Genomic DNA, 22,553 nt, shown 5'->3' with positions numbered 1-22,553 from the left:
CTGTGGTACAGGTCAGATTGTGAAGACTGCTTTTGTCCTATCTTTATAGTGACTGGCATGGAACAGGCAAATTATGTCCCAATTAAGGCAATCCAGGGTGAAAGGAAAAGAGTAAAAGAAGAGGAATATAGAAATTACTCAAAATTTAAGCAAGTGTTCACAGACTTGATGCCTAAAGATAGACGGTGTTTGTAATTATTTCACAAATATTAGAGATTTTCAATACAAGACATCTTCATAATAAAGTTAATTTTACTATTGCTAGTGAAGCCTTTTTTATATTCATATATACAGCACCATTTACAATCATTCACATATTTTGTGTGACAGCGTTGCTTCTCATCTCCCATGCTGTGTATCAGGATAGCCTACATACTGCAGTGCGTAGATTTGAATTCCTTTTGAAGAAATTTGATAATGCCGAAGTTGAGAGATGAATAGTGAGAAAATTTATTATATTTTATTGGTGTCATAAAGTAAAAGGGGACAGATAAGGTGCTGTGGTATTAGCAAATTAAGAGACAGGCTTAATGCACAGACTTTTCCATAGTTCCTCCAATGACTTCATATGCCCAGGTTCAGCCCAATGACAGCACATTGCACCATGCGTACCACATTGCTCCAGTTCACTATCCTGTGCATGCTTAACACCTTCTGCATGTTAATCAGTAGGATCTAGTAGTAGCACCTGAACTCTTTCTCAAAGAATTTTTTACTCTGATGTCTGATAATGATAACATTTCCTTTGATGCAAAAATTTGTGTGCCTAATGAAAAACATTATTGTACCAGTGTTCTTATTTGGCAATTCTTTATAGGGGTCCAACAGAACCAGTCCATCTCATCTGTCTTTATGGAGATGAGGTAATCACAGGTACTACTGCCAACCGCATTGGAGTCCATACTTCAGTTTCCCCTACTGCCTCTTTTTCATCCACAAGATTGCGGTCTGACACATTTCGAGGTGTTTTAACAACAATGGCTGTGTTACCTCTCAATCGGTTACTTCTCTTAGGAGCAGATAATGGAACTGTAAGGTTACTTTGTTGAAATAATTTAGAAAGAAATTAGATATGTGCATCTCTTTGTAAACAGCAAACCATATCACAGTCAGAAACAGTTGGAGACTTTGATCGTGACTTATCCACTCCATTATAATGAAAAAATAATCTCTTTGATTTTATTGCTCAAAGAATCCCACAATATATATGATATTTAAACTGGCAACTCATGTAAAGAAACACAGCTTTGCAAGTTTAAATTTTTACTGTATGCACTACATCAGTTTCACAATTTCAAAATTTCAAGGTGTTGTTCTAGTATTGCTCTTTTATTTATGAGCTTGTAATTAACAAGAAAACACAAGAAAAAGGTTAATTAGGTTTTCATTTTGTTGTAGAATTTTAGAAGTTTGTAGTTTATTAGTTCATCTTAATTCTTTATTTTTAATATTATTTTCATACTTTGCTTGTAACTTGTAAAAGTGAAGTTTTGGTTCCAAGCTGATGAAAATCACCTTGAAGTACCTATATTTTTCATGAGGATACTTTTTTATATCACAAAATTTTCAGTAAAATTCTTGCATTACATTTTAGTGCTAATCCATGGCAGTGTCAAAAAGTATTTCTTGATGGCTCTTTAATTATCTAAATACAGTGCATTGGTCTTATACATGAACATTAGAACTGGTTTGGACACATAGAGAAGAGGTAGGAGAGATTGACCAAAGAGTACATATGTCAGAAGTGGAGGGAAAAAGGAGGAGAAGACCAAGGATGGAGTGAAAGATGCTTTGAGTTACTGGAACCTAAATGTGCAGAAGGGCATCAGATGTGCATGAGAGAGAGTGAATTAAAGCAGTATAATATACAGGGGTTGAAGGCATGTCAGCAGACTGAACCACATGGAATGGCCGGGGCAAACCAAAGGAAGGTCCGTGGGGCTTGACTTGGACAGGGGACTCTGGTTTCAATGCATTATACATAACAGTTATTGAGTGGATGTGAGCAAATAGGGCCATTTCTTGTCCATTCCTGTTACTACCATACTGAGTGGGAAACGGTGACAAAATATGAAATATATTTATATTTATTTATTTTGCTTTGTCGCTGTCTCCCGCGTTTGCGAGGTAGCGCAAGGAAACAGACGAAAGAAATGGCCCAACCCACCCCCATACACATGTATATACATACACGTCCACACATGCAAATATACATACCCATACATCTCAATGTACACATATATATACACACACAGACACTTACATATATGCACATGCACACAATTCACACTGTCTGCCTTTATTCATTCCCATTGCCACCTCGCCACACATGGAATAACATCCCCCTCCCCCCTCATGTGTGCGAGGTAGTGCTAGAAAAAGACAACAAAGGCCCCATTCGTACACACTCAGTCTCTAGCTGTCATGCAATAATGCCCGAAACCACAGCTCCCTTTCCACATCGAGGCCCCACAGAACTTTCCATGGTTTACCCCAGATGCTTCACATGCCCTGATTCAATCCATTGACAGCACATCGACCCCGGTATACCACATCGATCCAATTCACTCTATTCCTTGCCCGCCTTTCACCCTCCTGAATGTTCAGGCCCCGATCACTCAAAATCTTTTTCACTCCATCTTTCCACCTCCAATTTGGTCTCCCACTTCTCCCCGTTCCCTCCACCTCCGACACATATATCCTCTTGGTCAATCTTTCCTCACTCATTCTCTCCATGTGCCCGAACCATTTCAAAACACCCTCTTCTGCTCTCTCAACCACGCTCTTTTTATTTCCACACATCTCTCTTACCCTTACATTACTTACTCGATCAAACCACCTCACACCACACATTGTCTTCAAACATCTCATTTCCAGCACATCCACCCTCCTGCGCACAACTCTATCCATAGCCCACGCCTCACAACCATACAACATTGTTGGAACCACTATTCCTTCAAACATACCCATTTTTGCATTCGGAGATAATGTTCTCAACTTCCACACAGTCTTCAAGGCTCCCAGGATTTTCGCCCCCTCCCCCACCCTATAATTCACTTCCGCCTCCAAATGAAATATATAGATATATACATACACGTCCACACACGCAAATATACATACCTATACATCTCATTGTATATATATATATATATATATATATATATATATATATATATATATATATATATGTATATATATATATATATATATATATATATATATATATATATATATATATATATATATATATAAAAATATATATATATATATATATATATATATATATATATATATATATATATATATATATATATATATATATATACACACACAGACATATACATATATACAAATGTACATGATTCATACTGTCTGCTTTTATTCATTCCCATCGCCACCTCGCCACACGTGGAATAACCAACCCCCTCCCCCCTCATGTGTGCGAGGTAGCACTAGGAAAACAGCAAAGGCCCCATTCGTTTACACTCAGTCTCTAGCTGTCATGTAATAATGCACCGAAACCACAGCTCCCTTTCCACATCCAGGCCCCACGAAACTTTCCATGGTTTACCCCTGATGCTTCACATGCCCTGGTTCAATCCATTGACAGCACATCAACCCCATTGACAGCTCATCGACCCCGGTGTACCACATCATTCCAATTGCTATTTCCCATGTCAGCGAGGTAGTACCAGGAAACAAAGAATGGCCCATCCACTCATATATACGTATATATACTTAAACATACATACACACACATGTACATACATATACATATACATACACTTACACAGACATATGCATATACATACACTTAGACATATACATATATATATTCATGTGCATATTAATACTTGCTTGCCTTCTTCCATTCCTGGCACTATCCTGCCCCACAGGAAACAGCATCGCTACCCCCTGCTTCAGCAAGGTAGCACCAGGAAATAGACAAAAAAGGCCACATTTGTTCACACTCGATCTCTAGTTATCATGTGTATTGCACTGAAACCACAGCTCCCTATCCACATTCAGGCCCCACAGACCTTTCCATGAAGCATGATAAGTTCCCAAGTGCACTTTCATGTAATGATCACATCGCCAGGGGAGATACAAGAATGAGACAGAAGACTTAGAACAGTCAGTTGATATGCAAAGAAGAGATGAAGCCATGATGCTATTGTTAAACTTGTTTACCACAGCTCCCTATATATACACATACACATATATGGGATATGGAAGGAAATACAATATCTCACTCAAAAAACCCAAAGAAATCCATATTTCCATGGTACTATAAGTAGGATATCACTTAACATCTCATGCTTAGAGTGCAGCCTTGAAGCATCAGGAGCTTTATCCAAAATGTCCTGGAATTTATAATAGTAATAAAGATTTTTTTATGGCTTTTTACCTCTCACCATAGCAAGGTAACAGGATCATACTAATAGTGATCTCATTTGCACTCACCCATTCTCTAGTTGTCTATAAGGTGCTGCTGGGAGAAATCTGTATGAGGGTTTTGAAAAAGGGATACAAAGTGAAATGTAGGAAAACTCTTAGAATGAATCCAAGAACAGAGCAGATGATTTGGGAAGAGATTGAGATAATACACAACAGTCTTTCATGGAATGTTAGCTATAGCATGGAAGGAAAGTAACCTACCACTGGACTAAAAGGATGCTGTAATTTTATCATTGTATAATGATAAGTATCAAGGGAATCTAGAGGAATGAATGCTACCCACATATCTCCTGCATATCATAGAAGGCAACTAAGAGGGGTGGGAACAGGGGGATGGAAATTCTTTCCTATTGTACATACTTTATAAAAGTAAGAAGTGGTGAAGAGTGATGGTTTTTCTTTGAAGGCTTATTTCCTTTGCTACTTTACTGAGATGGAAAAGGTAAGCATACACAAGAAAGATATGGGATAGTGTGAAAAGGATGAAATTATTCTCTACAAAGGTTTAAGGTTATTAAGCATGAAGGGTGTACATCAGGTTGTAGATAAGAATTAAACACAATAATGTTATGTTAAATAGACAGGGAAGGTTCATGAAAGAAAAGTTATGTAAATAAGCTCATATTGAGGTTACGTTCCATAAATGATGGAAAAAGAAAATATGTGCAGCATTTTTTGAAGCAGAAATGGTATGTTATACTGTTAACAGAAATGGATTCAGAATAGTCTTTTAGAGTGTATGATGTTGTGGCATGAAACTTCCAGAGAAATACAAGTTTCTCTTAATAGAAGAGAAGAGCATGTGTGAACTTAATGGTCACTGGTATAGCTTTATTTCATCGTTGTTGTTTGAAATATACATATTTACTATATGTGGATCAGGGTGGAAGAAAAACATGGGTTGGAGCTGGACTCTAAAATGGGATAATGATGGAAGGCAAGGCTAACGATAAAGATATTGTGATTTGAAATATGGTATGATTAAGTGGAAGTTATAATGTTGGTTTGTGAATGACAGTATTAATATGAGTATCGCTAAAAGCTACAAACTTTGAAGATGGATTTTAGAAAACGACATAGGGATAATGATGTGAAAGTTAATCAGAAGTAGTGATTGTGTACGAAGAGGATTCAGATTAACTTTGATGGATGGAAATTGATCACATTATAAAGGTAATGAGTTTAAATATTTTGGTTATACTTACATAAATCATGGTAGTAAAGACTAGGCGTATCATTGTTTGTGAGGCAGGCAAGTTTCTGGAGCGTTTAAAGTGAGTATTGAAATTCTCCAGCAGGTGTGGCAAAGCTTGTCAGGATTGGTTTAACAGATAATATTGGATGCTTGTTGAATATTATTACATGACTGTATTTGCTAGGAGAATGCATTCACTCTGAAAGAATTCTCTTAAAAGCTGACGTTATGTGAGAAATGAGAAAACAAAAGAAAACAGTATAAGGAGGGAAGTGGTTAATAATGTAAAATATGTTACTAATATGGTATGTGAATGTGGAAAATGGTTATGTTGACATAATAGTTTATCTGTATGAGGTTAGAGTTGTCATAAAGGAAAGTTGCAGATATGAAGGAAAGCTAGTCTGAGGGAATAATATATTAATTACTTAGAATTTGTTGAGATAGGTTTTATTTTGGCATGTGGACAAGTTTTTCCATGGCCCATCATTATGTGTTATAGTAGAATGCCTATGTTAATATATGTGATTGATTGCCGTAGCAATATATGTTCTCAGCAGGTTGCTGTAACTTCTCCAATGCTCTCCAACAATCCATCATAACTTCTTAGAGAATTTCTTATATATTTTATGCAATTTAGAATTGCTGTAATTAATTGTTAGCATTATCTTTATTGTGACTTGCCACATAACCACGTGCAAAGAACTATTTTACTCTAAATTCAATGGTAGCAAGCTGGAGGTAATTCTAATCTTGTTGGTGACTAATGGTTTTTAGCAAGCTAAGAGATGTGTATGTTAACCTAAACAATACCTCAACAAGCATATCATGGCTGTTCATTTACTGTAGAAATAAATATTTTTATTTAATGATAAAAATACTTCTATATCACAGCATTAATTCAAAAGATGTGTCTATGCTTCAAAGTGACACATTTTTAAAAGAAATAGCATGCACTTCTCCAAACAGTTACTACTTTCCCTCATGTCGAATTGCACCACTGGATTCAAATAAATAGAATTTGGGCATATTGATAAAGGAACTGCTAATAAATAAGCAATTCCAATTCATTTTAAGTCACTGATAGTTTTTAATATTCTTATCCTGGTTCATTGTCAAAAAATATATAGACAGGTAATCTTACCCATAATGGCAGCTGCTACTTTGCAAAATTATTATTATTTGGAACTCTAGTAGACAAAAATTCATAATGGAGGCACTGTATATAAGCATAGGGGGTCCCTGGGTTACAAACAGGTTAAGTTCCCGGATCCTGTTCATATATCTATCAGTTCATATGTTGGAGAATATAGAGAAATGCATAAAACTAGAATACCTATACGTACCTGACAGTAATAAGTATTAGATATTGTATTCCTAAGTAAATAAAAGTTAACATCATATTTAGCAAAACTTAATGAGAAAAGATGCAGTTCCACAGTTCATGAGTAATTGACTGTATGTCGGACTTTAAATATTGTCTTTTGGAGCTCATTCAATAGTATGGATGTTCATAGGTTGGACCCCTGTAGGTCAGGGACCCCCCTGTATTCTATTGTGTACCATTACAATCAACATTTCAAGTATGTAAAGAATACAAATTTTAAAATATATGAATTTCCAATTAATAGATAAGTTATCTAGTGGAAGTATGTGGCCCCAGGCTCCCCCAGCAAGAGTTGCACCAAGTGAAAAGTTATCTTTGGTAAGGCTGTATCACTGGAAGTACAGTTTCATCAAAGAATATCTCACTTCAGAAGCGTCCACATTTCCCTGCTGTTGGAAGTAATGAAGCCTCAGGCTGCAGGGGTCTTTAGAAAGTATTGGGGTAATTATAAATAAAATATGTAGAAGTATGATGTTCTTGATAATGAATGATCTCAGAGAGATATGTTCATATGAATATGTTGTTGCCCTTCCGAGGTATTTTTAATTCTTATTACTAACTGTTATGATCTCATTTCATCAGCTTTCTTACAAATAATATCCAGATAAATTCATCCAAAAATTTTCAGTAAAGTCATGATGGTTTCAGCAAAATTGGCTCCCTTAAGCATATTTTTAGGATATCAGTGATACAAAATTTTTGTAGTGGTTCCTTTGATATTGAAAATGTCTCAAGAAGTGACGTGTAGTTCATTTAAACAAAAGAGCTTCTTGTTCTCTGTAGCAACTGGTACTTATTCAAGATACTACTACATGAAAAGTTTAACTTGATCAGGATAAAGCATTTTTTGATTTCATTATGATGTATTTCAGATGTTTTTTTCTTAATGTATGGGGTCAAATGTGTTTGTTTATTTAGGAATGCTCCAGTATCATTATATTAAGTGAAAAAATTATAGATTGTGGTTTATTTTATTGTTGAAGTATGGGTAAATAACTTTCAATAATCTGATTTTAATTTGCTAAATTCTATCAAGAAGTAAATTGGTTTGTTGCCTATTTTTCTAAATAAAGTAAATGTGATAAATACAGTAAAAAATAAATTAGACTTTACTACATAATTTTAAGCATAGGAAGTTCCGGAACTTTCATCATTCTGCTTTGCTTTTGGATTCATATCATGTGGCTTCCACCTACTTACACATGTGAGTACATCACATTATTCTTTCCGTCTACTCAGACGTTAAAAAAAAGAAAGAAATCAAAGCATTAGTCTCTTTGAATAGCAATAAAGCATTAAAACCAACCAAAGATTATGATATTATATATGTATCTCATGTTCTTTCTTAGTCTTTAGTGATTTTCTCATAGTATTAAGAACTATGTTGCATATTGGTGTATATATATTTCATTGTATTTCTCTTAGTTTGTATGCTTATTTCAGTAGCTTTTAGTGAGCATTGCTCCAGACAGCTTACTGTAAAATGTGATTGTGTTAAATATAATATTGAAGATGTACTTTTAGTACACATTTTGATATGAATTCTGTTATCCATAAATTCAAGTCCAATTTACATGGAATTAATCAGTTGCATCCTGTCACTTTACACACACATATCCTCAACATGACTCTCATCTTGAGAGAATTTAGTGCACAATCATTCACACTGCCTATTCAGAAATAAACATGATTGAAGACTGTCAAAGTTAAACCAACCACCCACGCTGCTGTGTCCATTGTATATTGCTTTTGAAAACATCATTTGATGAAAATAGCCTCTTTATCCAAAGGATATTAAAAGTTTTTAAGTCGACGTATCTATCATAAGAACCTTAACCCCAACTAAGAGTGTTCAGATGATACGCAACTCTGCGAGAATAAAAAATACTGACCTGCTTCATCTGAATCAGCAAACCGGTCTTATGCCATTATAAAAACAATGAGGTAGCTTTCTTAAACTAATGGTTGGTTACTAACCATAGATTATGAGAGTTATGATACTTGAAAACTAGTGCTTCATGACATGTAAAGACAATAACTGTGATAAGAGTTGAATTAATTATTTTCTATAAACATGTATGCAATGGATTATTCCACAATGTTCATATCATATTTTATAGATCTGATACGTGGTCCTAATTTCACAAATTTTTTCGTACATGATAAATGCCATTATTTACCATGCAAACACTGGAGACAATCTTGTAAATGCTGTATCATAAAACATATTTTATTGCCAGTCATTACACAATTTTCATAAACCTTTTAAGATTGAACATGATTCCAGCATCTCGCACTGTTTATAGTTAAATCTGTACAATATTCAAAAACAGTTTTTAGAAATGTCTCTGCTGAGGAATTATACTGCCAACTAATGAATGAGTAAATCAGAATGTAAATTTCCCATATCATTCAGTGTTAAGAGGAAGGGTAATATAAAAATAATTGGAAATCTCAGATCTAACAGTTCTTGATCAGTCTTGAAAGTTTTTGCATTTAACAAGATTATGCTGCCATTTACGAAATACTGTAAGATGCCTTCCCACATGATTCACTGAATGTTAATTTTTTCAAAAAGTACATTTTTTTTCCATTTTGTCACTGAATAAAAGATGCGAGTATGTATTAAATGAAGTTATATTTCCTGTATATATATATATATATATATATATAGGAATGAAAATATACTAATATGAAATGATATCTTTACCTCCTTTTTTATCATCATAATTTAGGACTGTAATAGAAATATATCAATAAAGTTTTTGTTTCCAGTCAGTGCCCAGTTTTACAATGTAATGCATATGGTGATATTTTGTTTTACATTCCACTATGTAGTTACTGGTCAGATTAACAAAATCTCATCAGTATATTATCAGGTGCTTTTTTTATCACTAAAATGACTGTGCAGAGTAATTTCAGGTTACAGAGACAACAAACAGTAGTTTTTAGTTGTGATATATCATAGATATAGCCACAAAAATATTAGTTAAAAGCCTTTTGAAATCAATAAAAATTTACTGAATATATGTGAAACTTGATTGAGATTTATTTACACATTTGTATTTTTGTGATTGACATAAGTGATGTACAACAGGTCTTTGTAAAAAAGTTTTTACAATAAAATTTTGGTTACCAAGATTATAAAAAAAAAATTTCATACTCCCATACATATTTTGCATCTACAGTGGGCTGTATTTCAGAGTATCATTATTTATATGTATCCTTATGCGACTTCAAAATTATAAATCTGTACATCTTCCACTATAATACCGCCAACACCATTGTTAATGATACACAACAGTGTTAATGATCTTTAACCTTACCCTCAGATTTTCCACCATATCTTTAACTCTCACCATAGTCAAGTGCTATTTTAGCTTTGCTCTTCTGAACTTGACCAATTGATCATCCATGTAACTTGAAGCACTATTTTACTCAAAACATGGGAGCCGAGGAGAAACTTCCAAACATCATACCAATAAATATTACAAAACACAAGACACAGGCTTATCCTTCCATCAACAGCATTATCCAGCATTTCATGTGACCATCTGATATATGGACTTCCTCTAATCACCTTATATAAAATTCTATAGTTATTTATCCCTTATTTATTCGTTTGCTATATGCACCCCTTTATTGCACCTTCCTTCAGCTCAATCACTCTTCACTGCCATGGTCAGAGCTTTAGCATATTGTACATACAGTTAGTCATACAAGCTAGGTACTTTAGTAACCAAAGCCATTAATTAGGTTTGAATAATCATCTTTAGATTAACTAATATCACTAGGCCCAGCTCTCCTCGTCTTTACACTAAAGATTTTTTGGGAGGAGTCATGTAAATTATTACTTGTAAGCAAGGGAGGCATGTAAAGACACACAAAAGTGGAGCCTTTTGCCATGGCCATCCCCTTGATGGGAGTTTCCAGGCATCAGAGATAGACATAAATAGACAGAAGGACACTCAAATGCATTTATTTTATTTTCTATTTTGATTGAAAAAATTAACCAGACATAATGAGGTGTATATCTTGTGACTTCACATGTAAAATGACGAATATTGTATATCATTCATATTGCCAAACAAAGAAACCTACCTCAACTTTAAACTTGAAGCAAGGTTCACACTACTATCAATGGGTGTAATAAAGGAAAACTTCAGCTATCAATCTGATGAAAAACAAAAACCATATTACTGTAATATATATAAAAGTTACTTAAAAAATCTATTTACAATTACATTCTGGATGTAAATGTGCTGAGAGGCACAGCTGTTGGGATATCTGAACAGATTTTAATGGAGAGGATGAAAGTCTGATAAGGCTGTAAGAAAAGAAGACATTATTATGGAGAAAAGGTGGTGAAAGTTAATGAGCTTGGAAAAATGGTATGTGTGAGACAGCTGGAGAGATTGGGTGAAAATGACTAAAGGTGAGACTAAATAAAACTTGGGAAGTAGGCGAGGAATGTGAGGTATTTCAGGTAACAGTGGTTATATGTGCAAGAGGAGAGGGCAGTACACAGAAGGGTATGTGATAAAGGGCAGTGACTAGTGGATGAGGAAGGTAAGTTAATAGTGAAAAAGAAAATGGAGGTGTATGGGCATAGCCTGCTGGGAAGGAATGCAAATGATTAGGAGATATACAAAAGGAAATGGCTGAAGGTCAAGATGAAGATCCATGGGTTTGAAGAAGAGTGTAAATTAGAGCTGGGGTGAGAATATCACCAGACCTAAGGGAAAATTAGAAAATGTTTTGGGAGGAGGTGAATAGTGTGAGTTGAACAATTAGGAGCATAAGGGAGCATAAAGGGGAAATGGTAAACAAGCATAGGAGAGATGGAGTAAGTATTTTGAAACTACTGAATGTATTAGATGTTAGGTGTTGGAGATGGGGAGGCGAGTAAGCAAGAGTCATGGAAGTGGGTTTGGTGCAGAGAGAAATTATGCTGAAAAGCTGGCATAGAATGAAGCAAGGCAAAGTGACTGAAGTGAATGGGAACGCAGCTGAATTTCTCAAGAATGATACTTGACTGGTTAGTCACAATTTTCAAAGTAGCATGACTCAAGGTATGGTACCTGAAGATTAATAGAATACCTGTATAAACCTACTGAATGAAGGCATAAGAACAAAGATGAATGTTCAGATTATGGATGTAAAATTTTTTTTATCTGTTCCTTCTTTTGGAAAATTAAAAAAAAAAAAAAAAAAGGTGAGGATATTCCCTCTAAGGCCCAGTCCTCTGTTCTTAACGCTACCTCACTAATGCGGGAAATGGCGAATAGTATGAAAGAAGAAAGAAAGAATTTTTTTTATATACATGGTAAATTATATGGGAGAGCTAGAGACTAAGAATATGCGCCATGCACAAGCATCTGAGTGAGAAGGAACAATGTGGCTTCATGAGTAGTATATGATGTGTGGATCAGGTGTTTGCTTTGAAGAATCCTCATAAGAAATAAAGAGGATACCTATATGATACTTGTTGATCTGGAGAAAGTGTATGATAGGGTTGATAAAGAAGCTTTTTAAGATTTACAATAATGTAGTGGAAAGAAAGCTATTTAAAGTAGTGAAGAGTTTCCATCAACAGAGTAAGGCATGTGTAGGAAGAGAGGAGAGTGGGTGGTTCCAGTTGGAGGTGGGTTTACAGGAAGGATGTGATGTCACCATGGCTGTTTAATCTGTTTATGGATGAGGTGGTGAGGGTGGTTTTGTAATCTCAGAGTGGAAGAGCCTGCACGCAAGTCAGCTGCTATTTGCTGATAGCAAGGCTCTGGTGGCAGATTCAAGCGAGAAACTGCAATGGCTGGTGTCTGAGTTTGGGAGAATGTTTGAAAGGAGAAAGTTAATAGGTGATGTGAATGAAAGTTAGCTTATTAAGGTTAGCAGGAAAGAGAAGCAGGCTGGTTGGAGTGAATGAGAGAATCTGGAGGAAGTGAAGTGTTTTAGATACCTGGGAGGGGAACTGACAGCAGATGAAATCATGGTAGCTGAAGTAAGCCATATGGTGGGCTAGGAGTGTCTGTGAAGACAAAGATGAGTAGGTTTGATGGTACAGTGCTCCCAAAAGAGTTGTATGGATGAAATTCATGGGCCAATCATAAAAAAACAGAAGGTGGATGTGTCAGAAACGAAATGCTTTACGACAACATATGGTCATGTAAGGAGGGCTGATCAAGTACGAAACGATAGAGTAAGAGAGGTGTTGTAGGAAGAAGTGTATGTTTAAGAGAGCTGAAGAGGGTGAGCTGAGTTGGTTTGGATATAAAGACAGGACATGTGAGGACAGGCTGACTAAGAAAAAACACATGTCAGAAGCAGACAGCACAAGGAGAAAGGAGAAACCAAACTGGAGATAGAAGGATGTAGTTAAAGATACTTTGAGCAAATGAGGTTCAAAAATGCAGGAAGGTTTGCAACATGCATGCAGGAGAAACCATAGACTTGGCTGTGGATAGAGAGGCTCTGCTTTCGGTGTATTATATATGACAACTAAAGTTTTTTTTTCTTTTTTTTTTTCGCTGTCTCCCGCGTTTGCGAGGTAGCGCAAGGAAACAGACAAAAGAAATGGCCCAACCCACCCCCATACACATGTATATACATACGTCCACACACGCAAATATACATACCTACACAGCTTTCCATGGTTTACCCCAGACGCTTCACATGCCTTGATTCAATCCACTGACAGCACGTCAACCCCGGTATACCACATCGCTCCAATTCACTCTATTCCTTGCCCTCCTTTCACCCTCCTGCATGTTCAGGCCCCGATCAAACAAAATCTTTTTCACTCCATCTTTCCACCTCCAATTTGGTCTCCCTCTTCTCCTCGTTCCCTCCACCTCCGACACATATATTCTCTTGGTCAATCTTTCCTCACTCATTCTCTCCATGTGCCCGAACCATTTCAAAACACCCTCTTCTGCTCTCTCAACCACGCTCTTTTTATTTCCACACATCTCTCTTACCCTCACGTTACTTACTCGATCAAACCACCTCACACCACACATTGTCCTCAAACATCTCATTTCCAGCACATCCATCCTCCTGCACACAACTCTATCCATAGCCCATGCCTCGCAACCATACAACATTGTTGGAACCACTATTCCTTCAAACATACCCATTTTTGCTTTCCGAGATAATGTTCTCGACTTCCACACATTCTTCAAGGCTCCCAGAATTTTCGCCCCCTCCCCCACCCTATGATCCACTTCCGCTTCCATGGTTCCATCCGCTGCCAGATCCACTCCCAGATATCTAAAACACTTCACTTCCTCCAGTTTTTCTCCATTCAAACTCACCTCCCAATTGACTTGACCCTCAACCCTACTGTACCTAATAACCTTGCTCTTATTCACATTTACTCTTAACTTTCTTCTTTCACACACTTTACCAAACTCAGTCACCAGCTTCTGCAGTTTCTCACATGAATCAGCCACCAGCGCTGTATCATCAGCGAACAACAACTGAGTCACTTCCCAAGCTCTCTCATCCCTAACAGACTCCATACTTGCCCCTCTTTCCAAAATTCTTGCAGGGAAATGAATACATGAGGTCTTTCCTTATCTGTTCCTGGCACTACTTCACAACAAGGGAAACCACAAACAAGAGGTATGAATATAAAAAAAACTTTTAGAATACAATATGCCAAGCACTTATACGAGATAAAACAAACTCCCAGAGTACCCGAACTGCATGTCATTATACAAAAGGAAAACAACCATTACTTTACCAAGGAATTAGAAACGATGAAAAAAAAAACATTTCTTTATATATGCAACACCTCTTGTCAAAACTATCATAATATTACAGTGCAGTGCGAGTAATGAAAAAAGGTGCAGTTAATTCAAAACATATTCCACTATACCCATGAATCTAGTGGGACAATGCTACAATATTTGCACTTCCACTCAAATACTCTTCAAGTGAAAAATGACTCCCTGTATAGACCTATCTGTTATTCAAGGAATTTTGAAGGATTCCACACATCTATGTATCAATAATTACCACAAAAAACACTGGAGGCTTAATCTTCAGCCATTCAATTTGAGTTATCCTAATGACCACGCTTAGGATGATAATATGCTTGATAGACTGCCTTGTTACATAACTGACCTATGTTGTCAAAACATATTGATCACATAATCCTTCAGAATGAAGTGTGCAACATGCTTTGATATATTCTAAAAGATAAATTTTACATTTATAGATATCAAAAATACCTGTTGGGCTTTTATGGTAAATCCAATTATCTCTTTTTGGAATTCTAATGAAGTGCAAAATATCAAGAATTTCAAGGGTCCTTAGGTCAGTGCTTCAGCACCACTGATTTGTAATTCATTTAAAAGAAACAATGACTGATAATAACAAGAAAGATTAGCAGCTGATATTTTTTTTCTATTTTTTATTTTGCTTTGTCGCTGTCTCCCGCGTTTGCGAGGTAGCACAAGGAAACAGACGAAAAAAAATGCCCAACCCACCCCCATACACATGTATATACATACACGTCCACACACTCAAATATACATACCTATACATCTCAATGTACACATATATATACACACACAGACATATACATATATACACATGTACATAATTCATACTGTCTGCCTTTATTTATTCCCATTGCCACCTTGCCACACATGAAATAACATCCCCCTCCCCCCTCATGTGTGCGAGGTAGCGCTAGGTAAAGATAAAAAAGGCCCCATTCATTCACACTCAGTCTCTAGCTGTCATGTAATAATGCCCGAAACCACAGCTCCCTTTCCACATCCAGGCCCCACAGAACTTTCCATGGTTTACCCCAGACGCTTTACATGCCGATTCAATCCATTGACAGCACGTCGACCCCGGTATACCACATCGATCCAATTCACTCTATTCCTTGCCTGCCTTTCACCCTCCTGCATGTTTAGGCCCCGATCACTTAAAATCTTTTTCACTCCATCTTTCCACCTCCAATTTGGTCTCCCACTTCTCCTCGTTCCCTCCACCTTCGACACATATATCCTCTTGGTCAATCTTTCCTCACTCATTCTCTCCATGTGCCCAAACCATTTCAAAACACCCTCTTCTGCTCTCTCAACCACGCTCTTTTTATTTCCACACATCTCTCTTACACTTACGTTACTTACTCGATCAAACCACCTCACACCACATATTGTCCTCAAACATCTCATTTCCAGCACATCCACCCTGATGCGCACAACTCTATCCATAGCCCACACCCCGCAACCGTACAACATTGTTGGAACCACTATTCCTTCAAACATACCCATTTTTGCTTTCGGAAATAATGTTCTCGACTTCCAAACATTCTTCAAGGCTCCCAGAATTTTCACCCCCTCCCCCACCCTATGATTCACTTCCACTTCCATGGTTCCATCTGCTGCCAGATCCACTCCCAGATATCTAAAACACTTTACTTCCTCCAGTTTTTCTCCATTCAAACTTACCTCCCAATTGACTTGACCCTCAACCCTACTGTATCTAATAATCTTGCTCTTATTCACATTTACTCTTAACTTTCTTCTTTCACACACTTTACCAACCTCAGTCACCAGCTTCTGCAGTTTCACACATGAATCAGCCACCAGTGCTGTATCATCAGCGAACAACAACTGACTCACTTCCCAAGCCCTCTCATCCCCAACAGACTGCATACTTGCCCCTCTTTCCAAAACTCTTGCTGATATTATAAAATAAATTCAAATCCAAGCTTCATACTGAAGAATTACCTAAAACCTTATATCTACAATTCATAATACAAATTTTTTTTACAAAGAAAGTAGAAAGGTTTATGATAAAGAAAATGACTGTGTGGTCTGTTAAGGCTTCTCTACAATTTGCCATGTATTTTTTTTATGGACATGAGCAAGTAACAACGAATACATTTTGTAGTTTCCTCTGAATATTTCACATGCCTTGAGGCAGCCCAGTGACAGCATGTTACACCTGTACACCACATGGACTCAAATCATCTTTATCCCATCTATCTATTATCTTTAACCTGTTTCATTGTCCTTGGTAGTTCAGTTGCATGTAGCCAATTTATGGCATTGAAAAAAGTAGCAGCTATAAACATGATGAGATGGCATGGGCATTAGGAGAGAAAAAATATACAAAGATTAACTGAAAGTACTAGCAAATGAATGTTATGTTGTGTATCAATAAACATAAACAATATGTGAAATACCTAGACCCATCATCACTGTAAATGCTATTTTCTAATAATGTTAGTATCTACATACATCTGCTTTTGCCTCTGCATTTTTCCACAGGCTCTCAAACTCATGGACATATTTTGTTATCAAATGTGGATTATTGGTTATAATGACATTCTCATTATTATTTACTACAGCACTCCACGTCCAATTAAATGACCCAGTCATTAACACACCATCAAAGATAGTCTGTATTTGTGAATTATTTTTGGGGGGCCTAGGCTTGGTGGAATAATGTAACTCTGAATTTTTGGGTGAAATTCTAAATCTTTTCCACAGGCTTGAAAATCTAGATTGAACAAATGATCCTGTATCATTTCCGTTATTTCTACTTCTACTCTTAAGTGACATTTCACAGAACTCTACATTATTTCTATTCACATCCTTAACCATACCATCTTGGGAATCAAAAGACTGTTCTGGAGCATCCAATAGGGCAAATTTGTGGTGCATCAGTAAGGCAGGGTTGCTGAGGCGAAATACTACACGGTGTTTAAGAAGGATACTGATGGTAGCCTCACAATTTGCCATCCCCTTTTCTAAAAGTACCCTCACTCTTACACCACGTTGCTGGGGAAAAGAAGAAACATATACAATTTCATTCACCCTCAAGTTAGACTATGATTCATGACATAAAGTAATTAGAATTTGAAACTCGTTCAGCTTATATTCATTGCAGCTGTTTGCAAATGCCTGTTTCCTTATGCTCAATCCAAGCTACAAAAAATGATCAATCCATATATCTAGTGCCATTAACCCCATTCTATGGGATGATTCATGAAAACTGAACTTCTCATATCACTCATGCATATCCTTAACCCAAGTACAGTGTGGTAAAGTAAAACACGAATGTCCACATCATTATACATTAAGTGCTTCTTACGACTGTATATCACCCTGCACACATCAGTATATAGTAAGTGCTTCTTATGTTCTCCCTCTGCCCACAAAGTTCACCTGTCAAGCAAAAACAGTCTATCATCACCCACCTCTACCTCCAAATGCTGCATCCAACCCTAAATCATTCCTTTGACATCCTCATCTGAAATATCTCAAATTCTACTCAGTTCTATCTAAATCTATTATTCTCTATGGAAAATACAGCAAAGAATAAAAAAGCTTTCTAAGGTAGGGATAAAGATCATGATAATGACCATCGCTAGTTAATATCAAGTGCATGAAATACATAACATATATATGACAAGATAATTAGTCAACATGATGAGAGTTTCATCGTGAATACTGAAATAGATGAAAATGATAACAATAATAATAGACCAACTTAGAGAGAAAATCCAGCTCCAGGACTGTATAGCAAACCTGCTATATTTCCAAAGGTAAAAGAGATGAATCAAAACAATGACATTATTACTTAGATAAAGCCTAAATAACAGGAGTCCACATGAAATACACAAAATGAATGGTCAGTGATAAACAAAGGTTCTAAGCTTCTGCCAAAACTAATTAGATCTGCAAGCCTGAAGTATCATGCATGAGAAAAAGAGGTTAGAGTCTATTAAGGACAAGATGGGTCAGCATAAAGATATATGAGGCCCAACAGTGTTGTAGGGATGTGAATCTTTGAGCTCTATTGCAAAGGAAATGAAGATGCCACATTAGGAAAACATGCCAAAGCACAATACATGCTATGAGGTGGGATAGGTGAGAACTGTGGTAGTAAATGCAGTCTGATTAAGGAAACTGACCAACATATGCTGAAATGGTTCAGATATGTGAAGAGGATGAGAGGATGCCATGATCAGATCATTCAGGTTTCTCTCATAAAACATAGCACATATCCTAGTTACATACATGCACAATCAGTCTCCCAACCTAACCCTTCTTATTCTGTTACTATTTTTAAAAAGTGATAATGCAGGAAAGAAATCTTGGCTCCCAACTCCCACCCCTCTTCCTCACCTTCTCTGGCACACAGGAAATACTTAAGAAGAATTCCCTCCCCCCAATATCACTAGGTATTTGTTTATGGCTTTGAAAATTACTAACCTTTGCCCTCACAATGGCATCAATGAGATCTTTGCAAGTAAGAACAAAGACGCATATCATTAAAGATTTTTTGGTCGACTCCAACACACTGATCATGTGAATCAGTGATGTGCTCTTCTTTAAATATCCATGAGGGAAAAATAAGTCAGTGCCAGCAGATCCAGAAGTCTGAATCTGAAAATAAGGTGATGATCCTGTTCTTCCATTACGATTTGTGGTGGAGCTTTGCTTCTGAAAGATGGACTGAAGGGGAAAAAGGTAATTTCTTTTCAACTCACATTCAGGGGAATCACAACCACTGCTCTTTTCTTTTCCTATGCACATGTCAAATTTCGTGCCTCCCATTAATGAAACCTGAGCACATGAGGAAAATATGCTTTCCTGAACATGACTAGAGGAGGGATTTCCAGTGAGCTTCTCTACAGCAGAACAGTGCAACCAAGGGTCATAGTCCTCTTTCAAGGGCATGGATAAATCATTAGTATCAATGTCTTGCACTCTCTGAAGGTTTCCTGATATAATGCCTTGGTCTGGAAAGAATATAACCCTACTAAAAATCCTTCGATTTTCATTCACCAGGCATGACTGATTTTCATATTTCACTCTACCACCCTCTGAATTTATAAAAGCATTATAAAAATGTTTAAGACACCTGAAAATCACTTCACTACCAACCACAACACCAAGTGCAACAAGAAAATATCTAAAAGATGACATCTCCTACACACATTTTCAGTGCTCTTATGGTCATTAGTGTCATCAAATTATGTATGTAGATTTACAAATCACAGTCTAGGTTAAAAATTTTGTATGTTCTGCATTCTTTGAAGTACTGATCACACACAACAAAAAATGTGTTCAAAAACACATGCATGTAATAGTCTTGGTAATCTGTTCCTTATCAAGTACTTGGTAACACATATTTTTCTAGTTGTCTCATGAAACAAAAGCTAGTAGTCTTGTTCAACCAAGCATTCCTCTACAACTCTGGAGAGGTTGGGATTCTCTAAAGCTGCAGCCACTCTCTCTTTGTCGTTAATTTGTTTATTCACTGTAAAGAGAAAGTAATTCTGAAAAACATTTCACAAGCTTATCATCAAAGGCAATATTCAAGGGAGTTTATACACTTAAAACATAGGTAATTTGACAAAACAGTTGTACAAACAGCTGAAATTAAGGAGAATGAGATGGGGGGCTCAATGTGAATGTGTGGATAAGCCAATCGCAAACAGCTAGTCATGTTTCCCAAGAATCTAAGGCCTTCGTTGGCAGAAATAAGCAGCAAAGCAGGCACGACTAATTACCTTTGGCACCAGAACAACAAATCTAAATGTTTCTAACATACTTGTCTTCCACTCTACGTCAGGGTGACTCACACAAAACCTATATTCCTATATCACTATATAACTCAATCCACTCAAGCATGCCAACACACCTCTATTGTACACACTATCTCACTCCATCCCCACACTCTAAAACAATTTTCTCACTTCACCTATATATATCCATAAACCCCTATGAGCTTCAGCTCCAGCAATAATTTTTTGTCTCAATCCTTATTCTATATCCCTTCTAACATCCTTATTTTTCTAAACCCATATCTCTTTCCACATCATTTATACAACTTCCATCCTCCATAATACTTTGATACATTAGAGCAAGCTGAATTTGTTTTTCCAAAGACCCGTCAATCACAATCTTTTTCAGAGCTCCAACAACTTCCTTTCAGTCATTATTTCCAACATCTTATGATCCATTTCTCCCTTCTTGAATGAAAATATTCCACAAATATTTGAAATCCTCAACTCCATCCCAATGTTCTGCACTCAACCTCATGCCATACAAAATATTTCCCCTTCATACAATTACATACTTCCCTAAATCCTTGAGGTTCATCTTCCACTTTATCAGCCTGCAATATATAATACACATTACATCCTTCAATCAGCATAATATATCTGTAATTAACATATTATTGTTATTATCATTATCATTATTACTAAAAATTTTTTTTTTTTTTTTTTTTATACTAATCGCCATTTCCCGCATTAGTGAGGTAGCGTTAAGAACAGAGGATGAGGACTGGGCCTTTGAGGGAATATCCTCACCTGGCCCCTTTCTCTGTTTCTTCTTTTGGAAAAAAAAAAAATGAGGGGAGGATTTCCAGCCTCCCGCTCCCTTCCCTTTTAGTCGCCTTCTACGACACGCAGGGAATACGTGGGAAGTATTCTTTCTCCCCTATCCCCAGGGATAATTAATTATCATTATTATCATTATCATTATTACTATAATTATTATTAAAATCATTCCTATCATTATTATCATTATCATGCATAAACTCAGAACCTCATTTTTAAGGGGTTCCTGCAGCTCTGAGACTGCACCACATCCAGTAGCAAGAAAAAGATGGATTCCTTTGGAATGAGGAGTACCTCGATGACTGAAATACTCTTTGTCCATTGACATAGATACAGTCTCACAGAAGATAACTTTTCATCCACAAAGTGACCAAATGAAGGGCAAGTCCAGTTATGTCTATGTATTGTATTCATTCACATTACATTTTCTTAATAACAAAATTACCTCCTCCTCCCAACAATTTGATGCACTACCTCCCAATCAGAATTCTCATGCATACTGCATCTATCATTCATGAACCCTCTTATCGTCTCCATCATCTCTAGATATAAATGATCACTTCTAAGAACCTATTCATATTTCACTTTGAGCTTCATAATCCATCATATCTCTGTCCTTTCCTCATTTCCTTACATAAGAGCAAAGGTCAATGCCACCCTTTCTCCAACATTTAATAAATCCTTGAAATTCTTATATCTTTATTTGGATTAATTTTCCTTTAGCCTTTTTCAAATTCTACGGCTAGGTGAATGCTATCAAGGGTAAGACAAACTAAATCTTTGTCTAAATTCTTAAGAGCACAACATGAGTTTCAAAAAATCAAAAAATTATAACTTAAAAAAATTAACAATATATGCACCATCAATCAAAAACATAACATATTCTGCAATACTCACCATCCACTTCTGTATTATGAGTGCCAGGAGCAATGCTAATATCAGCCTTAAAGGGATATGGTAAAGACCGAATGAGTTTGACTCTCATACAGAGGCCAATTAATGTAGCAAGGGAGCAGTGAGGGACAGTGGGAACAAATTCTATGCTGATCAAGAACTTGTCATGATTAAACCTCGTTACCTGCAAGAAAGTAGTCTAATTAATTTCAAATTTCCTCGTTCTTGATTTGTGA

The 22,553-nt window shown here is 36.4% G+C and overlaps 3 protein-coding genes across 8 annotated transcripts in view; 1 reads left to right on the top strand and 2 right to left on the bottom strand.

Moving 5' to 3' along the window:
- Positions 1 to 1,168, top strand: part of Wdr81 (WD repeat domain 81) — a 48,947-nt gene extending 47,779 nt beyond the window's left edge. Inside the window, exon 28 of the mRNA XM_071659917.1 lies at positions 818 to 1,168. Coding sequence (XP_071516018.1) covers positions 818 to 1,049 — 232 coding nt within the window. The 3' untranslated portion in view covers positions 1,050 to 1,168. The remainder of the gene's footprint in view (positions 1 to 817) is intronic.
- Positions 1,169 to 8,465: 7,297 nt separating this feature from the next.
- Positions 8,466 to 20,002, bottom strand: zuc (Mitochondrial cardiolipin hydrolase zuc). The gene is made up of 2 exons (XM_071660270.1): positions 19,286 to 20,002; positions 8,466 to 17,848 (listed from the first exon to the last, which is right to left on the bottom strand). Exons 1-2 carry the CDS (start codon positions 20,000 to 20,002, stop codon positions 17,291 to 17,293), a joined length of 1,275 nt encoding a protein of 424 aa, XP_071516371.1. The 3' UTR covers positions 8,466 to 17,290.
- Positions 20,003 to 20,197: 195 nt separating this feature from the next.
- Positions 20,198 to 22,553, bottom strand: part of galla-1 (cytosolic iron-sulfur assembly component galla-1) — an 8,636-nt gene continuing 6,280 nt past the window's right edge. For all 6 annotated transcript variants that reach the window (XM_071660273.1, XM_071660276.1, XM_071660272.1 and 3 more), the window contains exons 4-5: positions 22,321 to 22,501; positions 20,198 to 20,336 (exon numbers count right to left, since the gene is read on the bottom strand). In XM_071660273.1, the coding sequence (XP_071516374.1) occupies positions 20,236 to 20,336; positions 22,321 to 22,501 (282 nt within the window). In that variant the 3' untranslated portion in view covers positions 20,198 to 20,235. The remainder of the gene's footprint in view (positions 20,337 to 22,320; positions 22,502 to 22,553) is intronic.

Source organism: Panulirus ornatus, chromosome 69 (assembly GCF_036320965.1).
Source record: "Panulirus ornatus isolate Po-2019 chromosome 69, ASM3632096v1, whole genome shotgun sequence".
Classification (NCBI taxonomy): Eukaryota; Metazoa; Arthropoda; class Malacostraca; order Decapoda; family Palinuridae; genus Panulirus; species Panulirus ornatus.
Note: the sequence above shows the minus strand (reverse complement) of the source record. Positions and strands in the feature narration are given on the sequence as shown.